The 11,418-nt window shown below is 34.3% G+C and overlaps 1 protein-coding gene across 1 annotated transcript; it reads left to right on the top strand.

Annotated features, from left to right (window-relative positions):
* The first annotated feature begins 1,440 nt into the window (after positions 1–1,440).
* LOC120075700 (cleavage stimulating factor 64) lies at positions 1,441–10,372 on the top strand. Its single transcript, XM_039029319.1, is given in 11 exon segments — positions 1,441–1,817; positions 2,100–2,153; positions 2,156–2,177; positions 3,135–3,309; positions 4,503–4,536; positions 4,644–4,861; positions 4,942–5,019; positions 6,673–6,708; positions 6,828–7,325; positions 8,524–8,808; positions 9,870–10,372. Coding segments are annotated over 11 exon segments (1,575 nt in total). The 5' UTR covers positions 1,441–1,786; the 3' UTR covers positions 10,014–10,372.
* Positions 10,373–11,418: the final 1,046 nt, after the last annotated feature.

Raw genomic sequence — 11,418 nt, forward strand, 5'->3', positions numbered from 1 at the left:
CAACCTAAAATTGTAGACCATTTTTGTCTCTAATAAGAAAGAGAGGATATAAAGTCCCAAAATTTATTATTTGTTTTAAAAAGAAAAAAATAAGAAAAAACGAAACAATATTAACACTTACAAAAAGAGGGGCGACCTCTGAAATTAAATCTGGTTGGAACAGGATCTTCTCGAAACGTTTCATTCTTCTTCTTCGCCGTCGCTGTTGTTTTGTTCGGAATCTTCAAATTCTCATTCGATTTTTTCCAAAATCTTTGTTCTTGAAGACGAACCATTGTTCAGTTACGAACTCCATTGATCTGCGTTCCTTTTGCGGAGCTTCTGTGCAGTTTTGAGCTGCAGTGCATCACTGGGAGGCAGATGTGTCATGTGGCAAATTGTTTTATTTTATTTTTTATAAATATTTTTAATTTTTTTTGGTTGTGTGATTAGAGTGAAATGGAGAACCATCGACGAATTCATATATGCATTATTATTCTCGTATATTTGAAAACAACATTTATTAAGGAAAATTATTTTAAATGATAGAACTATGAAATAAATAACAAAATATTACACTATGCTTTTGATAGATTACTATATGTGTCTCTATCATTACACTAATCTATCGTGGATTGTCAACAATAAAATTTTATTGTATTTATATATATTTTGATATATTTTATAATATTTGAAAACAACCTAAAATCGCAGACCATTTTCATCTCTAATAAGAAAGAGAGAATATAAAGCCCCAACATTTATTATTTATTTTTTTTTTAAAAAAAGAAAAAACGAAAAAACGAAACAATATTAACACTTACAAAAAGATGGGCGACCTCTAAAATTAAATTTGTTTGGAACAGGATCTTCTCGGAACATTTCATTCTTCTTCTTCGTTGTCGCCGTTGTTTTGTTTGGAATCTTCAAATTCTCATTCAATTTTTTCCAAATTCTTTGTTCTTGAAGATGAACCATTGTTCAGTTACGAACTCCATTGATCAGCATTCCTTTTGCGGAGCTTCTATGCAGTTTTGAGCTGCAATACATCATTGGGAGGCGAATGTGTCACGTCAAATTATTTTATTTTTATAAATATTTTTAAATTCTTTTTGTTATGTGATTGGAGTGAAATGGAGAACCATCGATGAATTTAATATGCATCATTCTCGTATATTTGAAAACAACGTTTATAAAAAAAATTATTTTAAATGATAGAACTATTGAAATAAATAACAAAATATTACACTATGCTTTTGATAGATTACCATATGTGTTTCTATCATTACATTAGTTTATCGTGGACTATCAACATTAAAATTTTACTGTATTTATATATATTTTGGTTTATTTTATAATATTTGAAAACAACCTAAAATCGTAGACTATTTTCGTCTCTAATAAGAAAGAGAGAATATAAAGCCCCAAAATTTATTATTTGTTTTAAAAAGAAAAAAATAAGAAAAAACGAAAAAACGAAACAAAACACTTACAAAAAGAGAGGCGACCTCTGAAATTAAATCTGGTTGGAACAGGATCTTCTCGGAACGTTTCATTCTTCTTCTTCGCCGTCGCTGTTGTTTTGTTCGGAATCTTCAAATTCTCATTCGATTTTTTCCAAAATCTTTGTTCTTGAAGACGAACCGTTGTTCAGTTACGAACTCCATTGATCTGCGTTCCTTTTGCGGAGCTTCTGTGCAGTTTTGAGCTGCAGTGCATCACTGGGAGCGGATTACTTAAAAACTATGCTGAGGAGGAAGAAGATGAAGCAGAGCTTCACCTTCTTCTTCTTCTTCTCTGTTGATTCATGGCCTCCTCTCAGCATCGTTGTGTTTTCGGTGTGTTCTGTATTCTTCTTCTTCTTTTTTTCTTTTCATTGTTAATTTTGTTTCTCTGTTTTTGCGTTTTGATTTGATGGGGAGCTGTTCGTGTATGTTGAGAATGACGGATTTGAGTTGTAATTCTTGCTGATTCTTTAGTGTTGTTTCTTATTTCGTTTTGTTTTGCTCTAAATTGTTCTTCGCTTTTATAATCTGGACCGCGATTGAATTTTTCTTTTTGGTGATTTGGTTTCTGGTGGTTTTCTTTGCGTTTTATTGTGTTGTTAAATTTTAATTCAGTTGGGAATATACCTTATGATGCTACTGAAGAGCAGCTTATAGAAATCTGCCAAGAAGTGGGCCTGTAGTGTCGTTCAGGTCTGTGTTCTCTGCTCTTTTTTTTTTTTTTTTTTTTACGGGAAATGAATCTAAAATGTATATTGAATTGAAATTTAGGATCTAAAATGAAGATTGAAGCCGTAAAGTTGATTTTTATTTTCTTTTTTAAAAAAAAATTATTATTTCTAAAATCTCCTTGAACTTTCTGTAGTTTCCTTGCTTTTTACTTTCTAGCCTTCATCGTTTTCTCCTCTGTGCGTGGATTTTGTACCTCTGTTTCTCTTATTCCTCTTCTATGTTTTGTTTCGGGGCTTTACTTCTGCCATTGTCTATCTCGTGCAGATTAAGTGGCTATGCCATTCTAGAATAGGATCCTTCGTTTTTCTAGGTTTTGTCTACTGTCTGCCCACTGCCAAGGTAGCCAAGGGCTGAGCCTTCGGTTCTTAATTGTTTTCTTTAGGTCAGTTGCCAAAGATGGTTGGTTTTTATCGACTGTGATGTATATTCTCTAGTTAAATCTATGGCATGACTGATAATTTGCCTATGTCTGGTCTGATTGATTGAGGGGGTGTAGTGGAATGCCAGTGTATACTTGGATTAAAATTGTAGTGTACTGTTATATCTCTTTATAGATAGACAATCCTTTTATGTTCTGTCATGGTATAGTGTGCATGATAAGAAGTCTTTCTCTATTCTGTAAAAAATGAATTAATGTAACACTTTTGGAATTTGAGCACAATGGAAGCTGTAACTTTTAATTAACTCCAGTACGCCATTCTTGAAAATCTTTATCTTCTAAGTTTCCTATCCCAAAAAAAAAAAAAAAAAAGGAAAAAGAAAATAAACCAAGTGCAGGACATCAATCATGAGAACCATTGTTTTCTAACGTCAAGTCTCTTATCCAAAAGGAATTTGAATAACATATTAATTTATCATTTCAGGTATTGTTTCCCAATCTATTTTAAAGTTAAATTTAATGGTTCCTTCCTTTTTTAGATTAGTTATCGATAGGGAAACTGGAAAACCAAAGGGCTATGGGTTTTGTGAGTACAAGGATGAAGAAACAGCATTGAGTGCTCGTCGTAATCTTCAAGGTTATGAAATTAATGGCCGGCAGTTACGAGTTGATTTTGCTGAGAATGACAAGGGGGCAGACAGAAATAGAGAACAGGTGAAACCTCTTGCAATTTGACTCATTGACTATTCTTGTCCATCCAGCTAGTTACATCGGGGGGTTTTGGATTACAACGCTACCAATATTTTCAAGGAATGTGCTGTAAATATTAAATTGATTTAATTTTTAAAACCTCGGAGGTTCCTTTCATTACTCTGCTTAGAGTAATTTTCAACCAGTAGTTGAAAAAACAGATTCCAAGGAGGCTGTTTTGCAGTCTTTACTCTGATATTTTTGTTTTTCATGTTCAAAATGGATTCAAATATATGTTGGATTGCTTTAGTAACCTTCTTGGATGCCTGGATTAGATTTCTGAATTTGATTATACCAATCTATCTATCTATCTATCTATATAGAAGATTGTGATATTTTCCTGACTTCTGACATGTATTTACTAGAATAAAAATATTTGAGAGGATTAATAGGTTTTCTAGGGAGGTGGAGAGATTGAGTGAGGATAGATGGGAGGGGGCTAGGTTTAACGACTCGTTACTAGCCTCGATTAATATACTCTTTTGTAATTATTATCTTGCCATCTTGTTGCTAGATTGGAGCTTCTTTCTGTTGTTACTGTTGGGCTCCCTCTTGCCCTTCATATTTGTTGGCCTTCTTGTTTTTGTTGGACTCCTTTGTGTGCTCTTGTATTCCTTTCATTCTTTCATAATGAAAGTTTGGTTTCTTACAAATATATCTATCTATCTATATATATATTGGTACTTGTGAATTTTTCGACGATAGGATTTTTTTTTTCCAAATGTTGCCAATGTCCTTCCAGAAGTATTTTTTCTTTGAAACTGAAAGTTCTACATAGAACTAATGTTTTTATTTGAAAAGGTCAAAAGACAAATTTAGTTGGTAATTTTCTTTTATTGGAAAAGTTCTTTTGTTAAGTATACCTCCGAGTTAAAAACTGAAGTTATAAAAGCCATCTAGAATTCATAAATCCAAAGGAAATATTCCAAAAATCAAATACTCAACTGAGTCTTCAGCTGCATCTACTTTTTCTTCAGTTATTATTAGGCTCCCTTCCAATCAAATGACTTGTCAAATTGCTGAAACTATGCATTTGAAATCAGAATATTTTGAAAAATAAAAAATTTCCTTTTATGTGCCCTTCCACCAATATATCTTGACTACGTGTAGCATGTTAATTATGATTTGATTTGAACAATTTTCATGCCTTCTGTCAGGGTCGTGGTGGACCTGGATTGGTTGCAAATGCTGGTTAGTTTTCTCCATCTTAAATGTTTTCTTGCCTTATGGGTTATGCAATATTATCGACCGTTTTCTTTAAGTTTTGTGTTAACATTAAAGATGCTAAAAACAATTAGGTGGCCCAACACCCCAAGGGGAATCCAGTCAACATCAACCAATTGGTCTTCATATAGCTATAACTGCTGCAGCCGTCATGGCCGGATCCCTTGGGGGTGCACAAGCGGCGTCTAGTCAGAATACTTTGCAGAGTGCAACAATGCCCAATGATCCTTTAACTTTACATCTGGCTAAACTTTCTAGGAGTCAGCTTACTGAAGTTATGTCAGGGCTAAAGGTAACCTTTTGAGTATGTTCCCTCCTCTCTCCTTGTTTTTCCGAAGGGCTCCTGTTGATTGGTACGTTGTTTGGACTTAGGCAATGGCTACACAAAACAAGGATTTGGCTCGTCAGCTATTGCTGGCAAGACCACAATTATCTAAAGCTCTTTTCCAGGTACTTATTTACCTTTCCTCCTTTGTAGTTTCTTCAAGCGTGGATATCCTCCATAATATCTTGTTTTCTTCTTCTTTTTTTTTCCCCGACTTTTTTCCCCTTTCCTTTTCTGTAGAATATTATTTTCCTAATTCCTACTAATTATTTCTCAGTTCAGTGTCCAATTCCAATATCTCTGCATGAAAGACATGTTGATGAATTTATGCTCGCTTACTCTTATGACCTTATTATCTATATGTGTCAACTTCTATATGCAATCCTTTTTTTTCTTTTTGATATCTGTGAGTATCTGGGCTAGTTTCCGCGCACCTTGACTAATCTCACAGGACAATCCGTCTCACCTACAACATTTAGGTCTCGAGGAAACTCATAGGAAATTAATTCTTAGGTAGGTGGCCACCATGGATTGAACCAACATCATATATGGCCACCATGTTTATGCTAGTTTCTACTTTAATAGTTATTTGGTTAACAATAAGCTGGAGAAAAGAAAAGAAAAATCTATTCGGAGTTCTTTATGACATGAATAAAATATGAGATTGAAGGAAGCTGGTTGAATCCAATTGGTTTTGTAGATGTCAAGGGAACCAACGTAGATCATAACCATACATGATCGTCATTCATCCTCATAAATGATGTTGAGAATGTGTATGCACATATATAAAGCACTCACTCCTATTTTTTCGCATGCATTTAAGTTTTATAGGTTGATGTGCACATCAGTGTGAATTACAAATTTTTAAGAAACCAAGCTTTCATTGAGAAAAATTAAAACGACCGGAATCCCCTAGATTGGGAATTATATCGTTGAGATAAGAAACATCGTTTTATTTTTGGCATTTTTTATGGAAGATGACATCTCCAGAAGTGTCAGCTCTTAATTCTTTGATCGAGACAGACCAATCAAAGCACTTGTTAAGTGTGGAAGAAAAGAAGGCTTTGAGGGGAATTGAAAGTGTTCTTGCCTCTCATTTGCTTGGGTGGTCGCCGTTTTTGGTTAATCACCTTTCAATGGCTCCCTTAATTATGTGCAAGGAATTTCCCTCATTGCTAGTGTGCGTCATATGTTAATAGAATAAAAGATCTAATTGCAAAAGAAACACTCCTTTATAGAACATTTCGGTCACACACGCTTCTTTTAGCAGATGGCTCTTTAACTAGAGGACCCTCTCTTTCCGCTTTGAAGAAAATTTTGCAAGGACATAATTGGATGAACTTGTCTTATGTGAAGCTTCTAGAATACTATTATGCGAAGTGCACACCTGGAACCTTCTCATCAGATTTAAGTTGAGCTGCTCTTTGCTGTTAGTGTTTTTTTTTTAATATATATATATGTATTTTTAACTTTTATGCCTTAAAGCTTCTTTATGTCCTAATCTCAGAACCAATTTTTGTTTTAAATTTTGGTTGCAAACCAATGTTGTAAGAATCAAAATAGTTCTTTGTTTAGAGAGAGAAAGGGAGCGAGAAGACTTCAAATAAATATTTGGGAAAGACGAGTCCTGCAATATGTTTATATTTTCAGTTGTACCTTATTAGTTATTTCTTTGACAACTTTCTTCTTCCTCCCAATTTCATGGACTACAACTCTTCTTGTATGCAACGTCAGCTAAACATCTTTCTTTTCCCTTTTTTCTGTAAATTTGTTTGCAGTCACAGATAATGCTTGGAATGGTCACTCCACAAGTGGTATTTCTCTTCACCGCCCATATTGTTATTATTACTACTACTACTATTATCATTTGTGTGTGTGCTTTATAACTGTTAAGATTTTCTCACGCACCATTCCCCTTCTTTGATTGTTGCAGTTGCAGAAGCCTAATTTATGGCAACCTTCGACTCATACTCGGCTTCCTTTGCATGAAATTCAGCAGGGTCAGCCATCATCTCTTCAAATTCAACCAGGGCTACCCCCTCTTGCACCTAACAGGATGCAAACTGGTTTTGTACCCAAAAAAGAAACTCAATTGTCTCTCACGCCCCAAAATCCTTTGGCTCCCCATCAGTTTTCTGCATCCCGGCCTCCACTTCAATCTCAAATTCAGCCATCACACGCTTTACAAGGCTCTTTGACCGGAATACCTGGAGGCTCGTCGCTTCCTTCCATAAGTTTGCAGGGAAATATATCTGTTAGGCAACAGGTTCAGGTGCCCACCTCCTCTTCTTTAAAGCAGCATATGCGTCCTCCTCAACAATATTCGGGGCATGGTGGGGCTTTAATTCCTGGGCATAACGCTCATATTGCTAACCCAGAAGCTAAACCTTCTCTTTTGCCTCATCCTTCCTTATCAGATGCAGACTTTCAGGTTCTACTATATGGCACACCCCCGCCACACCCCCCCCCCCCCCCCCCCCCCCCCCCCCCCCCCCCCCCCCCCCCACACACACACACACACACACAAAAAAAAAAAAAACCTTTCATTTTGTAGTTTAATATATAATTTTCTTAGAACTAGAGCATAGGTGTCAATGTTTTTATAGGATTTTTTCTTTTTCTTTTTCATTTTATAGTTTACTTGGAGAGCAGGTAAGGCCAGTATAATAGCAAAAGTTGCTTCCCAACCGTGAAGTTTTCCTTTGATAGAATGACAAGTTAATTTTAAGCTTTAACTCAATGCAAATGTGGAGGAGAAACAATAATGCAACTAACTTTTACGTTGATGTTTTATTTCTCTCTATGTGTATGTGTCCACTTAATGAGAAACTCCTTATGATCAATAAATGAGGCTTTGCTTAACAATGTTTGTAGTCTTCTATTATCTGTTTATATGCTTACTTATCATTTCTTCCTTTTTTCTTTGTCTTTTTGAGAATAAACAAAATTTTCATTCATATATGAAAAAAAGAGAACAAACGTGGAAGAACAAACCAGCAAACCATTAAAGTAAAAACCCCATAAGTTACAAAAAGTCACAACACAAATTTTAAGACCAAAGCATCCGGGGAAGAATCAGCCAATATCTCAGAAAAAAACTGCATGACCAAAAAACCAATAAAGATAAAAATCTGACCATCTGAAGGCATAACCGGCACAGCTGCCCAAATGACAACTCTGGAAAAGAGATCCAAAACAACTCCAGTTAGATAATAAAGAAGTTTCTTCAACTCCTTCAAAGCTACTAACCACCATCAAACCACTATCAAGAGTTTTATTTTCATTTTTATTTCTTTTTAGTTTTTAATAATAACAAGAAACGTAACTTTTCATTGAAGAGAAGCAATGAAAAAGAGACTAATGCTCAAAAGAATGCTCAAAAGAGTCAAAGGTCGGGGAGGGTAATTGAAATCAAAACCGTACACAAACAAGGAACCTGCTGCTAGCTCGAAAAATTTAATAAGATCCTCTGTAGTATCTAAAAAAGACTTGGAGCTTGCTCCCCTTGGTTCAGAAGTCATTTTTTAATTTTTTTTTTAATATTTAAATTTTAAATCTTTTCGTTTTTCTGTTCCCCCCTTCTCTTTAAAGGTATTGTCTTCTTGTTTCTGACTTGCTTTTCATAACAGCCTGGACCCTCCACCGCATATGGTGCATCTCCGATTGTGGGCAGTGATGTTGATAAGTCTTCTCAAGTTCCTCTTGGTGTGGATGGTAAAAGAAATGTACTTCACGGCTTTTCAGGAACAACTAATCGGCCTGTAAAGCAAATAAAATTAGAGGATGGAAAAGGCAGCCCTTTCTCAGCAGGAGGTCTAAGTGCATCACTAGGTACCAATGGATCTGGACAACTTGGAATTTCCTCAGATCCCAATCTGGCGGGAACGCAACACTCTGAGAAACCAACTTCATTGGTACTGATTTATTAATTGAAAATATTTACTTACTTTCTTATTCATAATAATTTGGTTGCATTGATAGCATTAGCTGCAATTTCCATTCTTCTATCTGATTTTGTTCTTTATAGTTCTCTGTTTGATTCTGAATTGGCTTTTTCTAGTTCGCAATGCTCGTCATGTAGAAGAGCTGTGTATGTGTATACTTTATCTTTTGAGAAATTAGACTCACTAAGCATTATAAAGGATTAGAGTAGTATTTTCAAGTGTATTTTGACGTATTTAGAATGAGCTTGAGTTTGAGATCTCTAGAAAGGGTAGTGATTTTAAATGACATGCTACTTATCTAAACATTCTTAGAATTTTCAAAATCACTTTTCAATGAATACACTAGAAGTACTTTTAATTAGCTAAAAAGTCACATTGAACTCACGCTACAAGAAAATGATCAATGCAAGGTTTATATATATATATTTTTCCAATTGCCCTTCCAAACTGTATGATCTTTATCCTATCTTTTACTAAATTCAATGGTTAATCCTGAAAGCATAAAACTATCTCAGTGAGATGAAGTATGAACCACAACTACTTTCATTCATAAGAGCAACAGTACAGATAAAATTTTAATTGCTCAAATCAAGGAAAATTAGTAAACTCTTGCTGAGATAATTGATAAGCGAATTAAGAAACATCTGGTTCATATTACTATAGGTGAATTCTCACTGGAGTATCTTGTTTTAGTTCCAAGTCTAACCCAAATTGCTCATGGCATAATAGCATCATGGATGTGGGTTGAGAATTTTGTATGGCCATTAGTATTAGTTCAATAACATCAATTAGTATTAGTTCAATAACATCAACATTTTCCTTCTATGTAATTGGATTCATAGCCAAATCATCATGCTTCAAATTCTTGTTCCTATAGATTATGAATTTTCTACTTAGATATGTTAATCTCTTGGAGTAAGTTCCATTCATCACTATGGCAAGATCTTTGCTTTCTGGTGAAGTTGATTGATTGATCTTCTGAATCACAACCTGAAATAAACTAGCACTTATGTTTTTTGGTCTTCCACCAGCTTCCCCACAATGTCGAGTCTGTACTACTGCAACAAGTTTTGAATCTAACTCCCGAACAGCTTAACTTGTTGCCGCTCGAACAGAGGCTGCAAGTTGTTGAGCTCCAGCACGCACTTCGCAGAGACCAAATGCGGCCATCCTAGCAAGAAAAATGTCGCTGATCATCAACCCTACACTCTCGGAAGCTCCGCTCCAAGCGAGGTAGCAGAAAGATTCAGCTAAGTAGATTGTAAAATATTTGGCTCCAGAAAGATTCAGCAAGTGACAGTAAAAAATACGTGTAAAATTATTGGTTGTCGAAGGGGTCCAAAGCGACGGGTCCTGCCCACAAGGTATGAGTTTTCCATAAACAACATTCATGTAAGGCTTACAAGCTTGTGATTATAGTGATTCCTTAATAATAACAAATCAAGATAGGGGAAAAAAATCCAACTGTGGAAGAATTTTGATATATTTTTTGGCCGTTAGATTTGCTATTATATTTTTGCCACTTTTGGACCTCTTTCCTTTGCTTCTGCTGCGTGCTGTTCGTTCCTTGCATGTAAGATTTCATCGAGGCTTTTTGTTCGTTCCTTGCATGTAAAAGAGAAAATTGCTAAATTTGGATTCTTTAACTGTCAAAGAAGCGTTCTTGATTTTTTTTCTTATCAATTTAGATCCTGATTTATAATTATTTTCACTTTATTTCATAATTTAAAATAGCCCAAAATCACCTAAAATAGATTTAAATCTAGGGATTGCAAAATTTTATTTATTTTTTTATAGAGGTCAATAGAAGTCTATTATAGAAAAGTCTATCACGGATAGATGCTGATAGAAGTCTATTAGTATTTTTTTTTGTTATTTTTGTAAATAATTTGACATTAGTGTAAAATTTCCTTTAATTTAATTTAATCTAATCCCAAAAATCTATAGGAAGAAAATTTTTACAAATATTTTTCTTAAATAAGTGGAGATAGGTGGAGAAGAGAACTACTCATATTTCCGAAAAAGTACTAGTACCCATTTGATTCTAGTATATATATATTTTTAATAATATCATATGAATCCCTACATTTAAAAATTTAATATTGTTAGTATTACTACTCTAAAATTTAGTGGTACTTTCTCAAATCTAAGTATCTATGAATTATGCTTGTTTTTTCATATGTTTTTTATTTTTGAAATTTGACATAGTTTTTAATAGGACTTTTAAGATGTAGAGTCTTGTTTATAAATTTATCTCAAACTCAACCAAATGAGTATGAAACAAAGTCCTGATTAATGAATATATTTGATTTTCATCTGATTTCTATCCTTAAATTTTAGTATATTTCTACTTTCTACCATATTTACATTTTAGCTAAAACTTTTACGCAACTTAAATCTCATTCAGAACATATGCCAATATCACTCTATCATTTAGGGGGTGTTCAAATGATTCAACAACTGTGATTATTCAATCCAAACCATAAGGATTTGGTTGGGTTGAGTTGGGTTTGTTAAAAGTTAGGTTGGGTTGAATTTTTAAAATTTTCTTGGATTGGATTGGATCTAGGGTTGAATAAA

The sequence above is a fragment of the Benincasa hispida genome, chromosome 4, assembly GCF_009727055.1.
Source record: "Benincasa hispida cultivar B227 chromosome 4, ASM972705v1, whole genome shotgun sequence".
Taxonomy (NCBI): domain Eukaryota; kingdom Viridiplantae; phylum Streptophyta; class Magnoliopsida; order Cucurbitales; family Cucurbitaceae; genus Benincasa; species Benincasa hispida.